The 17748-nt window shown below is 42.1% G+C and overlaps 2 protein-coding genes across 5 annotated transcripts in view; one reads left to right on the forward strand and one right to left on the reverse strand.

Moving 5' to 3' along the window:
- The window catches only part of si:ch211-186j3.6 (neural-cadherin), a 275261-nt gene extending 270385 nt beyond the window's left edge, over positions 1–4876 (forward strand). The window contains exon 37 of the mRNA XM_051380620.1: positions 1527–4876. Coding sequence (XP_051236580.1) covers positions 1527–2135 — 609 coding nt within the window. The 3' untranslated portion in view covers positions 2136–4876. The remainder of the gene's footprint in view (positions 1–1526) is intronic.
- Positions 4877–4960: 84 nt separating this feature from the next.
- The window catches only part of dpy19l3 (dpy-19 like C-mannosyltransferase 3), a 58838-nt gene continuing 46050 nt past the window's right edge, over positions 4961–17748 (reverse strand). For all 4 annotated transcript variants that reach the window (XM_051380627.1, XM_051380626.1, XM_051380628.1 and 1 more), the window contains 2 exons: positions 12248–12406; positions 4961–9784 (listed from right to left, as the gene is read on the reverse strand). In XM_051380627.1, the coding sequence (XP_051236587.1) occupies positions 9581–9784; positions 12248–12406 (363 nt within the window). In that variant the 3' untranslated portion in view covers positions 4961–9580. The remainder of the gene's footprint in view (positions 9785–12247; positions 12407–17748) is intronic.

Raw genomic sequence — 17748 nt, forward strand, 5'->3', positions numbered from 1 at the left:
GTAATTTTACCACGCATATCATTGTAACTTCATTCAAAGTGAACAGAAACAAAATAAAACTCTAAAACTCTCTAAAATTCACCAACATAGATGAGAAAAACTGCAGTTGGAAACAGAGGGACTCCGGCATGGCCAGGCCAGCTTTATAACCAAACCACAGAGAGGCTGTGATAGCAACACAGGCAGAGGGAGTGAGACGTCACCCTCTGCTCAGGACACCATGACTCCACTGTATGTTTACATAGCTAATAGTTGGTTGCTGCTATACGAATATTTAAAATATCATATATAACCTTTAATGTGAAATGTTTGCAGCTGCATCATTTGAAGATCACTTTCACTTTGGAAACAATTAGCAGTGGATGCAAGATAGCAGCTGTATAGTGGATTCGGTCAATTCAATTTGGAATAGAATCCTCCAGTGTGTGCGTGTGTGTTTGTGTGTGCGTAGGTGTGTGTATGTGTGTGTGTGTGTGTGTGTGTGTGTGTGTGTACGCTAGCGTTTTAATTAGGCCCACGTGAAATCCTTATCTCCTCTCTCCAACAGCCACTGTAACCCACAAGCACTCAACAGCGCTTAAGAGCTTGCATAATATCACGGTTCTGATCGAAGGAAACGCATGTGGCCAACACACACACACACACACACACACACACACACACACACACACACACACACACAAGACTTGCATACACATATACCTTGCCAGTACCCCAAAAGCCTCAAGGTCTTGTCCTCCCTACTGTTAATCACCTGCAGAACGACACACATACATGCATGCACACACACACACACACACACACACACACACACACACACACACACACACACACACACACAGTCCCAATGGCAGAGCAGATGCTTCAGTTAATTCTCAAGAGTCTTGTTTGAAAGCTCTCTGGAGGAATAAAACCAGCGCTTTCCACTCATCACATAATCAGTTTTACAAAGCAACCCACACCTCCTCCGTGTGTATCTTTTCTTCCTCCTCCTCCTCCTCCTACACCCCCCTTGTTTTTTCATCCCTGCTGCCGTGGTTACAGTTTTGGTGGAATCACATTCATACTGAAGTGATTGGCTGTTACAGTGTATGTGAAGGTAATGGCGGCTCCCAAACCCCAATGCACCAGTGCACATAGGACATGGATAGAAAGAGAGACGGCCTGTGTCTCCTTTCTGAATCACCTCCACCTTTACCTTCTTGGTGTCACACACAATACACACACACACACACACACACAGATACTCAAAATTACTGTGACTTCTCTGAGACAGTAAATGGAGATAGATTGGAAACTTAAATAGGTGGAACATTCACAGTAAGCGTAATGGGGAGAGCTGATTGTTTTTCTGCTCTCTTTTCATTTTTCTGCTCTCTCTCTGTCACATTTCATTTTTTTTCTGACTCATCTCTCTCCCCTAAACACTCATTCTTTTAGTCCAGCTCACTCTTATCTATCCGTTTTTATGGCGTCTGTGCTAACTGGGACTTTTCCTTTGCTTTGGCGCATTTGTGTGTGTCCAGAATGCCTACGACATGGCGGAGCTGCAGAAGTCCCTCCAGCCGAGCCCGGCCCAGTCGGTGCAGTACAGCCGCTCCAGAGCCCTGCACCACCCTCCTCCTCCCCACCACCACCATCACCACCTCCTTCACCAGGCGGCGCCCGCCCCACCCTCTGCCCAGCCGTTGGACCCCCTCAGCCGGACAGCCAGCTCCACCACCCTGCCTCCCTCAGCAGCATCCACCTCCTCTACCGCCACCACCACCACCAGCCTCCGTAGGGACGTCCCCCCCACCAGACTTCCGGCCCAGGGCCAAACCCGACCCTCCCAGCTGGCCCGCCGCTCCCTCTCTTTCTCCAGCCAGGACCTGGCCCGCTACCTGTGTGAGATCATACGCGATGCCGACCAGCATCCGGACACGGGGCCGTTCGACTCCCTGCAGGTCTTCTCCACAGAGGGAGGGGGCTCGCCGGCCGGCTCTCTGAGCTCCTTCAGCTCAGCGGGGCTGGACGGAGGGAGCAGCGGAGACGGGGCAGGGGAGGGAAGGAGAGAGGAGACGCTCGGGGAGTGGGGGCCCCGCTTTGAGAAGCTGCGGGCGCTGTACGAGCGAGCCGAGGCCAGCGACCTCTGAGCTCACAGACACACACAGACCAGACTGATGATAGGACCCTGATAGCGGGCCGTCCGGAAACAATCAATTAGCGGACGCTTAACGGCAACCGAGGCGGGAGAACAGCGAGAGACTGACTGACAGAGAGACTCGCTCGGCACACCTTACTCACTGACACAGAAGGTGTTGTATTTACTGGATGATGAGCCCTGTCAATCAACACGGTGGCCTAACAGACAGATCAAAGTGCCCCTGTGAAAAGAGCCTGTCGCTCTGCGCTGCCTCTACCTTGGATGACAATTTCGCAGGGGCAGACGTTACCAAACCTGCCAGTCAGGTTACAGGCTTCAGAACGTCACCCTCTACCTGGGCTACTCATCATGATGGAGCTTAGCTTCACTGTCGGAAAAATGTGTTCCAGTCACAGCCACTAAAACCCCAAATTTCCTCTATTTTCTAACACTCATTGTGAGCAGCTCTGGATGAGTGTCAGTTGAAGGCCTAAAATGTGACATGAAAATCTTTTGGCAATGTTCTTTTTTTTTTTATATACCTGTGCAAGTCAATGCCACACAACACATATTTTTAAAGACACTGCTGCTGGATGAAATCTTTGTAAATAAACGAAGTACTCTTATCCCACACTGCACCGTTCCATGAAAAGACAGTGAAGAAGAGTGGGATCATACTGAGTAGCCCATACAAGTCTGGATTTTCAGTATATAGTGGACACATTGTGTTCTCGCTGCCTGGCTGTACACAGCTTCTGTCAATGTTTGTATGAGAAAAAAAAGTGCTTCGACCATCACTGGGTTGCAGGGTGAGATTTTTTTTTCCTTTTCTTTTTTCTGGTAATGTGTCTTTCGCTAGGTTGAGTAATTCTGTATTGGTTGGGTGTTTCAAGTTTCAACGCTCCGTGGGTTGTAAGACATCAAGCTTTCTACTTACTACTGCGCCCTCGTCTTAGTGTGATTTCCTATTCTCATTCGCACTCCTCTGCCGCTCGCTCCTCCTCACTCGGGGGAAGGTTGCACGAAAATTCAAACAGCTTTGTAATGAAGAAATGGGAGCGGACGTGCGGACTGCGGGAGGGAGGAAATACTTGCTCTGTTGCTCTGTTCCGCGTACACTCTTCCTCAGGCATACCAAATGTGGCGTCTGCGAGAGACTACTCTAACAGACAATTGCTCGGTAGAATACAAACTATGTCAAAGGCCTTTCCAAGGTGACTACTCAATAAATACAAACACAAAGAGGGCGAGGATGAAGGAGATTTATAATGATTATTCATATATAGGCCTGAGCTGTGCAATCCACACACACATTTATCTGTTGGCCCTCGCTAAATTACCGCATACTCCAGGCCCAAACAGTGTGATAATTGTGATTGTGGGGACTGATAGAAAATTGCAAAGAAATAACTCTGCAGTTATTATCCTAGCTGTGAATAGTCAGCACAGTGGCAAACATTCCTCTTATTTGGCTTGTCACATCAGGTTGACGGCTCTTTATTTTTCCCCCTGGTAGACAAAAAAAGATTCCCTGCTGTTGTGGAACCAGTGAGGACAATTTGTCTAAAAAGAACAAAAAGGCAAAGAACAATAAGAGGCAGTGAAGGGGAAGAGGGGAGTCTGAAAAGGACCTGTTCTTTTCACCTTTGATAAGAGCGATGATTACAGGGTAGAGGGTTGAATCAGAGAGCAAATGACGAAGGGAGGCAGAGAGGAACCATCTTATCAAGTGCTTGGTGGTGAAATGTGCCACCAGTGCACCATGGAGCTCAGCAGGGAGCTGTAGAGATGTGGGGGGGATGCTGGGAGTAATGGTTTTCTGCAGAAACGGTTTGTTGCACAGCAAATGGCATAAATACAAAAGCCATGTGTCCACACCTCCTCCCTCTCCCCACACTTCTCCCAAAAAGCCAACCCTGGCTTCACCTGACATTTCAGGCGCCGTATTCTGCTGCTGGAAGCAGCAGCGCTCTTTTTATTCATCTTTACGCTGGCAGAGCCGAGCCTGACAGCAGAGAGCAGTTAAAGGGTAGGACTGTTTGAAAACACGTCAGGCCACTAATCCTAATAGGAGCTGATGGCTTGCTGTCATGCTGGAAAAAACCAAAGGATTGCGGGTACTTTAAAAAAAAAAAAAAGACAGGAGAGTCAATTCCCAGATTGCAGCTTTCCAAGAAACATGAAAAGCAGAGGCAACAATGTGGCTTTTAAAAATAAGAGACTTGGCGGTCAGGTGAGGGTGCAGTATGCGGTGGGATGATGCCTGAAAAGTAAGACACACAGGCTTTTTTCCCCCCGTTTTTATAGAGTGGGGATTTCCTAGAGAGGAGATGCTTGTTATTTATTTCTGTTTCGAGGGCCCGAGCCTGAGCCACGCACAGTGGAGGATGAAGACGCTTCTGTTCTCTCTCTGCAGCTGTTAAGGAGCAGCGACTCACTTCCCACTACCATTCATTTGTACCATATAACAGCTTCTTAAATGTTGTGTTCTGGGTGCAGACATGTTGTGAACAAAGTTAATGTTTTTACCTCATTTGTAAATACAGAGATAGATTAATTACAGTTATTGCTTTTTGTCAAGAAAAGCACTATAGGTTTAAAAATGTGCAGCTTCTGAGAAAAAAAAAAAGTCAAACCAAACATATCTTTTTTATCATCATGATGGTGATGAGCTTTGGACAGTTATGTAAGTGTTTTGTATTTGCTTTGATCTTTTTTTTCTCAATAAAATTCATTTATTTGCACCAGTGACTGCTGAATCGTGACTGCATCTGAAAGAAAGTGAAGAATTAAAAGAAACAAAGGTTCTGGCCTCACATAATGACGAACAAGGAATTTACATTGTTTTGCAACAAAACTTTTATTGATCATACTGCCATTGAACATGATGTGTCATATCGAACACTGGAAAATATTTCAGGCTCCACTCAGTCTCTGACATTTCCCTTCCACCAATAATGTACCATGAGAACTATTATTACAGAATAAACATTTACTAGTTTGAATGATTTCTGATATGAAAAACGTCCTCCAGTAGAAAACCCAGCCACACATGTTAGTTGATTCTTGGAAAAAAGAACAAAATGGAGAAAATTACGAAAGGCACTCACACATAACGCAATATTCCTCTTTCAAATAAACACAAGTAGATGGCTTTCTCTGACAGCTGTCCTTGTTGGTCAAGTGAAACTAAATGAATTAGTACTTGTGACGATGACGATGTTCGGGGTCACAGCAATTACGTAGCCTTTAAGGTGCATCAGTTCCCTGCATTTAACTCACTGTGCACTCAAGAGTCACCAACATGTTGGCCAATCAAAATGTACCAAGAACTTCCTTTATATAAAAGCCACCTCTGAAGTACCAATGTGTGCACAGTATATAGTGTTTCCTCATCACATTCTACTTAGACCCTTATACTCCACATGGAAATTTCACATTCATAAATAGTTTCAATGTATTTATATGGCACTGGTCCAGTTGGATCATCTGTTCAGATGCTTCCACATGGTTCCAAATGGTTTGTCTAAGACTGGCACATGCATCAGAACTGCAGTTCATCATTAATACAAAATGTCTTACAGTGAAATCAACAATCTCAAGCTTCAGCGCCAACATGCCCCTGAACACTGATTTGACCTCATTTTTTTCTGCAAAAAAAGAAACATTTTCACATTAAAATCCTTTAAAATCCATCTCCGCCTCCTACCTCATTGAAACTTCCAGAATCTCAGAATATGCAAATATTCATTTCTAAAGTTTTCCTGCTGGACACAAGACGTCTCCTACTTCACTGTGAAGGCCATTCTCAGTGGATGTGCACTGGTGACTTCCAGTTTCTACATCACACTGTACAAGTACTATTACCACATAATATTACATATTACCAAACTATTTGTGACGTCACAAATCATGCTCATAGGCCCCACCCCTTCAAATCAGGTTTTCAGTGAGTGACTCCACTTTCAGCAGATGAAGAGCAAATATCCAACTGCAGGAAGAAGACAAACAGGAGGGAGACTTTACACTGAATGATAACTTGACCCAAACTTTGGCAAATGAGACATTTAGAATTAGTTTGGATCTGCCTGTCAAGCATTACCCAGGATACTCTCCCACTTTCCCCTCATTATTAGTTTTCAGATTCTCATCACCTAGTATCACTATCCGACCTCACTACTGCTCCTATGGCTGAACTGGATCAAATCCCTGCAGCCAGGTTCCAAAAACCTCCAGATAAGAGTGGAGTTCAACTTCAGGGTGCAATTCAGCATGGCAGGTCCATTCTGTCCCAAGACCTTATTGGATAAATTAAAACTTTTCTTTTTAAACTAACAACAAGGCAACTGCTTTCAAACCATTCAGCTTTGTTTACTCCAGCAGAAAAAATGCAACAACTGTTTACAGGAGCATTAAATACGTTGTTAAAACTATGGTACAAGATGCAAATAAAGAAATATTCAAAACTAAAATCCTATTACAGGAGGAGGACAAAAAAAATTTAAGTCAAAACATTACGGAGCCAACATGGAGTCATAGAAGTGCTCAGAATCACAGAACGACGTCTAGAGCTCCACAGCAAATGAGCAAATATGGTTTGAATGATATGAGTGTATTGAGAGGGTGTTGATATATTTTTGGCCATATAGTGTATGAAGCAATATACAAAGACTGAAAACAACAGTTACAGATTTCTGTAGAAGGGAGAATACAGATGCAGATTTGACTGGATTTGGCCTTTGGTCTGATTTATGGCAAAGAAAATCCCTCTCTTCAATTCTATTTCAGCAACATCGACTCTTTTTCTTTAAAAACAAGCCTGAATGGAGTGTTGAGCTGAATTCTACATGTGCGCACAAGTTAATGGCCTTCTTCATCTCCTCTCCCTTTCATTAAGTAAACCATAGGCAGACAGTGCGCCTCGGAATGAACTACTAATCCCACTATGTATGGAAATTAAGGATGCTGAAAAAAATATTACATTAGTACACTCTTATTAGGCAAACATAATGGAATCACTTGGCTCTCAAATAAAGCAATCAGACATCTCCTAAATTAAACATCCAACATGAAGGTGGGGGGGGGGGTACGCATTACAATGAGACTGCGCGGTTAACAAACAACATGTTTTCCAAAGGCCCACAACAACCGTGTGCGTCTGCGAGTGTGTTGATTATCAAAGACACAGGTCCTTATTAACATGTGTACAGATATAGGCAGGCTGAGATGAGGGGGGAAATGTGTGTGTGTACGTGTGTGTCATATGCACACGGAACGGCTCACTGTAGCAGGAAGCTCTGGCTGCCCAACCCATAATTACAGACGCAGCTCCAGCCTTTCAATCACCTCCCCTCCTCCTCACCCTCCTCCGCTCTCTCCCTTTGGTTCGAAAGCAGAAAAAAGAAAATGAGGAAGGGGTTTAGATCATTGTGAATCCGTGTTTTGATGCGCTCTCATCTCTCCTCTGCTACTGTTTAAACATGAGCCTTTCTGTCCTCCCCACTTTCTTTTCTAACCACAAAGCCTCGGTTTGATATGCAAGTGTTGGCCCCCTCTCTCTCTCTCTCTCTCTCTCTCCCTCTCTCTCACACAAACTATTTTGGATTGCGGCAGGGAATCAGTATCGTTGTCAGCCTGCTGCAATTTCCTCGCCACTTACATTATTCATGTGTGTTTGTGGCTGTGTGTGTGTGTGTGAGAGAGAGAGAGAGAGAGAGAGAGAGAGAGAGAGAGAGAGAGAGAAAAGGTTGAGGCTGCTGATGATGACAATCACAGAGGTAACAGCAATCACAACAACAACAGTGTCACAAATATCACTTGGTACCAGCTTTGACCTCAGTTTTACAGCAAAAACACCCGGGCAGGAATCGAAACTAACAACATTATTTCTCTTTTTCTTTTCGGGGGTAATTGATAACATCTATCACCGTGGAGCCAAATGTGCCGAGACAAAAAGTGCCAACTGATCCGAGTGAAGCGAACAGTCAAACTTATTCAGTGTGGCTTTTGGTCCCCCCCCCCCCCCAGACACCACAGCTGACCACGGCCCCCGTAAAGCCCAGCAGCTGAACATATAGCTCAGGTACACAGAAATGTGCTTTTTAAAAAGACCCAAATCAGGAAAATACTAGTATGGAATAAGCAAGAAGCTTTCAAGCACAACACACGGTCTTCATCGGTGATGTTGTCGTGCAATAGGTTTGAAAGCTGTACAAAAATGGAACAGTCATGATCCAAGAGGTTAATCTGTGGGAATTTTCCAACTTGAGGTGAACTTCCACAATACTGGCTTCGACCAACAGCAAGCAATCTCGACAGTGCTGACCTTTGGGGGAGCGGAGTCCAGGATGGAGGAAACTATCATAGCTTATTAGTTGTGTGACTACTTTTATTTCACTTCCTTTGTCTACTCAGACAAAGGAGCTGCTCCACAAAAGAGAAATGTATTTTTAGTGTTGACTCCTGTTTCCTGTGTGAGGCTGTCCCGTTGGAAACCAAGCTAGAGGCTGGGAGAATGGGAGACGAGTGGCTTGCTTTTCTCGGCTAGCTCACGTGTTAGCTACATATACAGTAGTTCACCATCTAGCCCTTCCAGCAGTCACTAAAGCAGCAAGCTCAGAACCAACTATTGTATAAGGTTCATTTGCTGTGCCACTCTCTGGTAGAGACAGGAAACCATTACAACTGAGGTCTTCCACTGATGCAGTATAAATAAGGGCACCTTGAGTTGGAACCGTTTAGTCAAAGTAAGAAATAGTTGCTGCTCATATAAAATAATCAAGATTTAGGTCATTTCCAAATGGATCTACATCATTTCTTGAGGTCTACCAGAGTTATATTTTCTAATTTTGGGGTATTAGAGATCACTGCTTAACTTTTAAAATTCATCTATTGTCTCTCCTTATTTTCATTGGCAAAGAAGAACTCTGTGCTAATGTGTAATATACTGTATTTTAAAGGATCCTGACTAGAGTAACTTAGATAAATGCTATTGAATCCCAAGCCTGCTCTGTATGAAAGAGAAGTATTAATTAATTTTGTTTTTTTCATGACGCTGTGAAGAAAGAACACTGACTACTTCAAATGAAACTAAATTATTAGTAGCCGCTTGTGGTGTTCCAGACGCTGCTTAGAGGTCTAATAGTTGTTTCTGTGTCTGTTCATCTGCACCAGTGAGGGCTGGAAGAGCGGCGGGTGGAGACAGAACAGCCCAAAGCAGGACTCCTATAGGTGCTTCCACACTCCACTAACTAAAACAATGCAGCCCCAAGCTTGAACTGGCCCACTGCTCTAACACCACAGTTCACAGAGCTAGGTGTTAAAAAAATAATGGGCATGATCACAGCCGGGCACGGTGCAGAGAGGAGACAGAGGAACAGTGAGGATTCAGTGCTTTTATCTCTTCCTCTCCTCCATCTCTCTCCCCTCTGGCCTCTGACGGGGTTTCTGCTCCCGCTACTGAGTCGCGCCGGGCTCTGACGAGCTCTTGGCGCTTTTCTTGCGTTTTTTCTTGACCCGGTACACGTGGAAGGTTTTGTTCTGGAATGTTCTGGTGAACAGAGAGGTGTAAGCCGCCGTGTCCGTCTTGATGGCCTCGCAGAATCGAGGGTGGGAGGCGGGGACGAGGTCTGGGTCATTCTCTCCCGGCCCGTCCATGATCTGATGGAACAGAGAATGAACATCATAATCAAATGAGAAGACTGACACAAGGTACACACTAATGTATATTCCTGTGTTATTGATTGACACGTGTTAATGAATACATCATCAACACGTTAGAGATGTTGTTGCTGTAAATAAACACCAGCAGCGGGGTGAGCAACAGCCTTTTACAGGCTCCGATTTCACTTTGAGCTCCTGCCAGCTGGATGTGGCAGAAACTCTACAGGACTGCATTAGCATTTTGATTCTTTATAAACATGTTTTTTTTTTTATTTTTCTTAACTATACATAGAGATTCTGGGTTAATGGATTATTTTTATTGGAAGTAGAGAGGCTAAAGAGAAACTAGGAAGAAATACTAGAAAATGGTTATTTAGGCTTGCATCAATAAAAGAATCCTATTTGGTGCTGTATGACAGAAACTCATTTTACAAAAGTCGGTGCGAAGTAATAGCGAAGAAGTAAGAAAGGCATATAGTATTAATGGAACATTTAAAAGGTCCTGAAAACCTATTTTCTCAAACAACTTCTTCCTATAAAAGATTGGATCCCACATGATTACAATATGTTCGGCCACGGTTGCAACAGTTTTGGTTATTGCACCTGAAAATGATTTTTTGTTTGTTTGTTTGTCCTTCCTTTTTGTTTTTCACTGTTGAAGTGGGCTGTGCACCAATCATAGTTCAGAAACCTTTAAAAAGGCATACAAAGTAGGATTTTCCAAAAAACAATAATAAAATAATAAAACTCAGATAAAAAATAATCCAGTCCATCATCCAGCGTCTGTATCAGAGAACAATGTTACATCGCTGTCTCTGTGTCTCTCCTCTGCTGTCTGCCATGGATGTATCTCTAGCTCTGGCACAGCGCTGAAACAAAGCGTAGAGTTCGGTCTGGCTATGTGAGACTGTGGATGTATAAAGAGCTGCACAAGAACACACAACACAGCACAGCTTCGGCTGAATTCACACAAAGTCCGGCAATGCACACCTTCAGCAGGATTGTGTGGAGGTGCGTTGGAAAATAACTGCTGTATTAACAGTCAGAAAATGATTTGAAGATGTTTTCATTCTCCAATTCACTGCTTTTTTATCTGACACATTGCTCCCTTTCCTTGGTCACTCTCGACCACAGCAGTGGCTGAGGAGTTGAGCCGGGGAAGAGGAGATCAACTTAAATGGTGTGTTCACAAACAGCAATGAAAAAGTCCTACTTAGAATGCCTTTAATCCTAACATGATTGCTTATGTTTCCAGAAGACTGTCAGTCAAATCGGATCCAAGCACACCTACGCAGTCCTGATGAAGCAGTCCTGATCAGTTCTCTTAATAATACCTAAGGATGTTTTTTTTTTAAAACTGAAATGGATTGTTGCATATATAGTCATGAATATTTTACATTATAGAGAAAGATTTCAAACTAAGTTTTCAGGGACTTAAAAAGCCAAACTTGGCCACAATTTTATTTTCAGAAATCAGAAAGTGTTTAACTCATTACATTTTCCATATACAAATACTAAAGAAGAACCCTTAACGTGAACACATAAAATATGTAAAAACAACAAAAAGGTTTTTTCATTGATCCCTTTAGTCGGGCAGAGAAGACGGGGCAGGTAAAAAGTGCTGCCAACATTCTCTGCTATTAGTACATTCCAGTTTATGTGTAGTCCTAAAACTGAGGTTTTGGAATGAAGGCTGTGGTTCACAAGAAAGAAAGACAAGACAATATGGAGGGTAAGAAAGAAAAATAACTGAAGAAAACAAGAAAGAAAAGACAGATAGAAATAAGTAAAAAAACAAAACAGAAAAACAAAGAAAACAAAAGAAAGTGTTAGAGAAAGAAAAGGACAGACAGATGTAAACCCAACGTTCCCTCAATAAACCTGTCTAGATGTCAGATGTGTGTGCTGTGTGACATTTACGCCGTCACAAACACAGACCCGCACCAAGTCTGTGTTTCATGTGTCTTACACCACACTGAGCTAGACAGCCAGACTGAAGCTGGTCTCGCCTCTGGTAATCCAAATAGCCAGCGCGCCGCATCCGACATCAAAATAAGTAGAGACAGACGGACGGAGGGAGGGAGGGAGGGAAGGAGGGGTGGTGGCAGTGGTAAGAAGAATGAAAGAGAGCGACAGGCAGAGAGTGAGAGACAGTGACGTGCAGATGAAAAGTGAGACTATTGATCTGTGCGGAGGCTGAGAGCTTTCACACAGTCACAGAAGTTGGCAGAGGGTATGGCACATGCGGGCACATGCGGACACACACACACACGGACACACACACACACACACACGGACACACACACACACACACACACACACACACACACACACACACACACACACACACACACACACACACACACACACACACACACACACACACACACACACACACACACACACACACACACACACACACACACACTCGATGAGTCATGTTAAATAAATGCCACCCACATGTCCGTTGGCCAGGTCGAGCAGGTCCCGCAGTCTGCAGCCTCGCCTGTGCCTCCGCTCGTAACAGATGCTGTTTTCCAGCACCACGTAGTCGGCCCCGGCGGCCCTCAGGATGTCGTAGACTTCCTCCGGGGAGCGGCGAGCATACACCTGATACACCTGCTCACACACACACAAACACAGACACACAGATTGGAAGTGAAGTTTAGGTTTGTGTGGATTTTATGATTGCCTTTTTTTTGCCTAAAGATCATCTGGCTTCCTAATTTAACACCAATATTGTTGGAAGGAGAAAACCTCTCTCCTGGAACGCAATTACCAGGCACATTTATTTTCTGAATTATAGTTTTGATGAAAGTTGGTTTAGATTCAATTATAACATGTTTACTGGAAAAATCTGAAGGAAAACAATTATGAGTGAAACAAAATCAGGGGGGAGAACAAAACACAAAAGTGTTAAACATAACAGATCTCAGATTTCTGAAATCTGTTATGGTTCATCTTTCGTTTGTAGCAGACGAAATACAACTTTTTCACAACAGCAGATTTAAATAGACAAATTATGCAAATCATAAGTGCTGCAATACTGAATTGTTTTACAGGTGTTTATGGGGTTTTGGTTTAAATAAGGAGTGAAACACTGCAGTGACAAACCAACTTGCAAGTTTATACAAATGAAGACCTTGGCTGTGACTAGAATCACTTCCATTACTTATATCAGGCACGATATTTACCAATGCCATTTTATTTAAATGTCCAAATTCTGAGTATGACATTTATGCAAGGTATGTAGGAAAACATGGGAAAGAGTTGTGTGCATGGCATGTGCGCTACTTTCTGCTAGCAATCCCACCATGTGATGATAATTCATATGTCAGATATATCAGTTTACTGCTCACTCCAGTAATGAACGAGTTAACGAGGCAGTGATGCATAGGAAGAGGAAGTAAAGTCTGGGGATGGAGCTCTGTCAGTCCACAGTGATTCACAGCTTATACTAATCAAACATTTCCAGATATTAATTCTAGTGAGGAGTGACAGAATCTGATCTGGTTACTAACAGAGGGAGGGGTGACGGAGCAAAAACTGTCCTACAATACAAAAAGTCTGCAGTCCCACCAGTGGCTCGAACACTCATAACACTAGCTGTAGCTGCAAATCAGAACTTTTTTATTTTTATTTTTAGAATTGTTATTTTAAGAATAATGTCCCAAAACTCTTGTAAAAAGGTAATCCGTGTCCCAGCTTGTTACATGCACAGCGCACAGAGGCTTTCATATTGCGTGCTTCAACTCTGAATGAAGGAGTCTGGTGATATATTTTTCTTACTGTCAACAAAACGCATTAAAAGACACAAACCAACAAGTTGATTGTGTGTGCATCACATCCTGATGTATCTTATGGTCCATGCATTTGCTCTGTTCTTCTGACTTACCTCTAAGTCGTTACATAGAAACAACATGGATGCTTGTATTTTATTGAGATTCATAAGATTTATGTTGCTGTCAAAGTATGCAGAAACAGTTTGAAGCTTTGTATTAGTATTGTGTATCAGTACATTCCCTAAAACCAATAAAATGTTGCTTTACCTGACTTGTTCAAATTCTAATAAATAACTAATCTAGGTCACACTACACAGCAACTAATGGTTACAACCTAATTAAAAAAAAAACCCAAAACATTTATTACCATCAACCCAACATTTCCTTAAAATGTTTGACTTTCCCAGTTGTTCCCATTTGGGGGAGCGTTCACATGAATTTTCTAAGTCTGGAACTCGTTTTACCAATTATTCTGACACCACATGAATGCAGCGTCATTCCTCTGTGCCATAGAGCTCAATCGTCTAGAAACTATGAAAAACACATAACATGAAAAGACACACTGTTGCACTGGGTGACATTTCACTTAATCGCCACAATGGTCCCCAACAAATGCAATATTTCATCCTGATGGCTAAAATCTACAGCTTTAGAAAATAAAATAGCCATTGTATAACACATTGTTGGATTTGGTCTTTTCATGGGATTTATTGTCGATAAGGAAAATTATAAATGTTATCCTTAAAGCACCACCTTTTCTGTTTAGGAAACCCTGTACATGAAGCTTTATGAAGGTGTATTTGTGTTACAATCACAATATAACACAAAAAATAAAACTTTTCAATGGTTGCTTCCCAATTCCGATGCATGCCCGCTGGGCAACTGAATTAATTCAGAAAGAAAGAAACAAAGCATGTATATAGAAAATAACTGCACTTTGCCCACTAATGAATTATTTTGTAGTGACACGAAAATGAAGGCCAGAAAAGAAAAAACAACTGGAAACATCATTAAGGTTCTTACAAATGTTTTAAATGCATTTACACAGTTTTCCTCCTCAATATCACACATGCACACACTCACAGCCCAGAAGGCGTGCACCAGTGTCGTGGATCATTAATGAGCTCCACGCTAAGCCCAGGCCTCGCCATCGGCTCAGCATGGCCCACTTCCTGCTGGGAGGCAAAACATGAACTTGGCTACCCAAGAGATGACCCACACATTACTTTCTGCTCATTGCGAGGAAGACACACAGAAGCAGAGGCAGAAACAAACGAATGATAGCTGCGTTTATTTTCTGCAGTGTTTTTCATCAGTCATATGTGTGTTTGTTTTGTAATCAATGTTTTTGGATGTCAAGTTTTGTATTTCAAATTCTAAACATCCAGTCAGTATCAGGCAATGACTCAATCTACTAGCTGAGCATGTAATAATGACAAGCACGGCAGGTCAAAGGGAAGAATAATTGTGAATACACGATGTAAAAAATGTAAACATTATGAAAACTTTTTTTATGCCTTTTAACAAACAATTGAATTTATAAAACAAACAGAATCAAATGGAAACATTTCATTTACTCAGCCTGGTTTGAAAAGTGGTTTCCTCCATTAATGACAGTGGAAACCTTTTGAATCCACATTAGCATAAAACAAAAAAAAAAAAACAATGTTCTCTAATAACACTTCTCACATACATTACTAAGATGCACTTAAGTGCTAGCGTCACCATTCATCTCTCCTTTGCTGGAGCTCAGCATTTTTAGACTCCATTTTACTACTCAAGTCACTTAATGGATGCACACTGTACTCAGTGCATCTTCTGATCCCATATTCATTCACACAATCACTGCAGGTCACTGGCCCCCCATCTAGACTCAGACAATTCCCTGATCTCTCATGCAAGACATTAGCACAGAGCTAAGTGAGACGGATGGGTGAGGCAATGTGGCTTCAGCTGCAGTCGCACAATACAGATTTCTCTGTGTAAGACAGAGGCTGTCATTAGAGCAAAAGCAAGTTCTGGAAATTCGGACTGAATGTCTGAAAGGTTGTATATCACGACAATAAAACGGCAACAAAAGAAAGCATCAAATAATGTCTAAGTACACCTAAACACTGTTATACATAGATGAACTGGCCATCAGGAGCACCGGGAGAAATCATTATTACAAAAACAAGAGCGAGAGAAATGCGCCGTCGGCCCACTTTGGTTATGCACCAGTCCACATCCTCCTCCTCAAGACCCTCAAAGACCCTGTTAGTCGAGGGTTTGCAACTGAAGTTGTAAGAAACTGATGATAATATAAGCAATGTTTTAGTTTGGCTGGCTGGCTATTCAGCTATATTGTTCATGTATATATATAGACATGTTTAACTACTATGGCAAGTCACAAGGTTCACTCATTTTAAGTCTGACTTTCAGGTTTTTAAGAGACTTTGTTTTGTCAAATGTGAATTACAGACACCCAGAACAATGAATCATTCAGCATGTTTTACCAAACTGAAGAATGGCAATGTTCTGAATTGTTGTTGTGTTTTGATGTCAGATGACTTACACTCTTCCTTACACCTTAGCTGACCACAAACCACAACTTTAAAAAGAGTGAGTGCTGCTGTTCAGTTGAACTTTTATAGCATTAAGTGATATTTAGATGCAGTGTAGTTGCAACAAAGTCAATAGAAATATGAGAACAGAGACAAACAAGAAATGTTGCTCTGGGCACCTCAAATTTAGGCAGAGAGAGTAGATCTGCTTGAGATGAGAATGTTTCAACTTGAGTGAAAACTTGCAGTTTTTCAGGGTTTCACTGACACCATGAATATAGAGTCGGGAGCAGAAAGGAGAGGGTCTGGAGGAAAATAGCAGGAGGTGGAAATCATAGCAACCCTGGCAGTCGGAGCTGTCACACATCAGTCGTCGGTTAGGAGAATCGTCCACTGAATGCTCGAGGACAAAAGATTGCAGCCAATAGATCGATAGAAACACCACTCCAGTGCTTAAAATACGCCAAAAAACTAATCCCAACAACACTGTCCTCCTATTTCACCACGGTCACATACAGCCGAATGAATGGATACTGCGGGACAGTTTCCTCTATTACACGAACAGTCACATTTTTATTTATTTATTTATTATGTATTATATTGTTATATTGTGTATTATATTCATTACAAAGATCATTTCATTACACAATTATATTTTTCTCTGCGTGTTCTTCAAGAACAACAGCAGTCACTATGTTGCTACTGGCACCAGCAGTACACACAAAAACAGGCTTATTATTTCTAGCCTTTCTTTTACCATCTGAAATGACAACTGTGACTGACATATATAGAATCTGGTAATAAAAAAAAATACATATAATAATAAAGTTATGGTTAGTTCCATGAGTTGGTTTAAAAAGTTGTCTGGATGACTTGTTTTAAAGCAAAAGTCTTGTAAAAGGGGTCTTCGATGTGCACTTGGCTACATAGTATTGAGCTAAAACACTGAGGCTAAAGCTACCAACATCCTAATATTCTTTCTAAAATAACACTATTTGGTTGCTTCGCTTACATACTTGTTCATATTTAAAAACGTATGTTCTTACTTTTAACTTAACAAGAAAAAAGGTTTGCAGAAAAAGGGAGTGGAAGCAGAACAGAGCTGCTAACAGTTGCATCCAGCTTCCACACAGAGCAAGTACTATTCATCCACAACCACAAAAATAATATATATCGTTAACGATGAGCTCCTATGCATTGGCAACAGTTAGTCAGGCATGCTTTTTTACATTTACTCATGTGGCAGAAGATTTTGTCCAAAGCAACATGTAAATGAGGTACAATCCAAGCCACAGTAGATCAAGGACAAGCTTTTGAGAATGAGTGCTTCCGTTGGAGCAGATAATACACTGTTTAATCCATTCCTCACACATTTGCTCATGTGTTTTTGGTTTTCTTTAAGGGCTAGAAAGAAAAACTTTGTTTCAAACGCTTTAAAATGCCAATTATCACTGAATAGCATAGTAGTTACACCTGTTGTAAAGAAAATTAAACACCTTGGAAAACTGAATAAAGTAGACATCCTGTATACTTTGTGTTCTGAAATATCTGCACTCAAACTCGTGGTTAGCAGATAGGAAATGGAGACAATCTGAAAGACACAATAACAATCAACTTAACAACAAAGACCATTTTT

The sequence above is a fragment of the Dicentrarchus labrax genome, unplaced genomic scaffold (assembly GCF_905237075.1).
Source record: "Dicentrarchus labrax unplaced genomic scaffold, dlabrax2021, whole genome shotgun sequence".
NCBI classification, from domain to species: Eukaryota; Metazoa; Chordata; class Actinopteri; family Moronidae; genus Dicentrarchus; species Dicentrarchus labrax.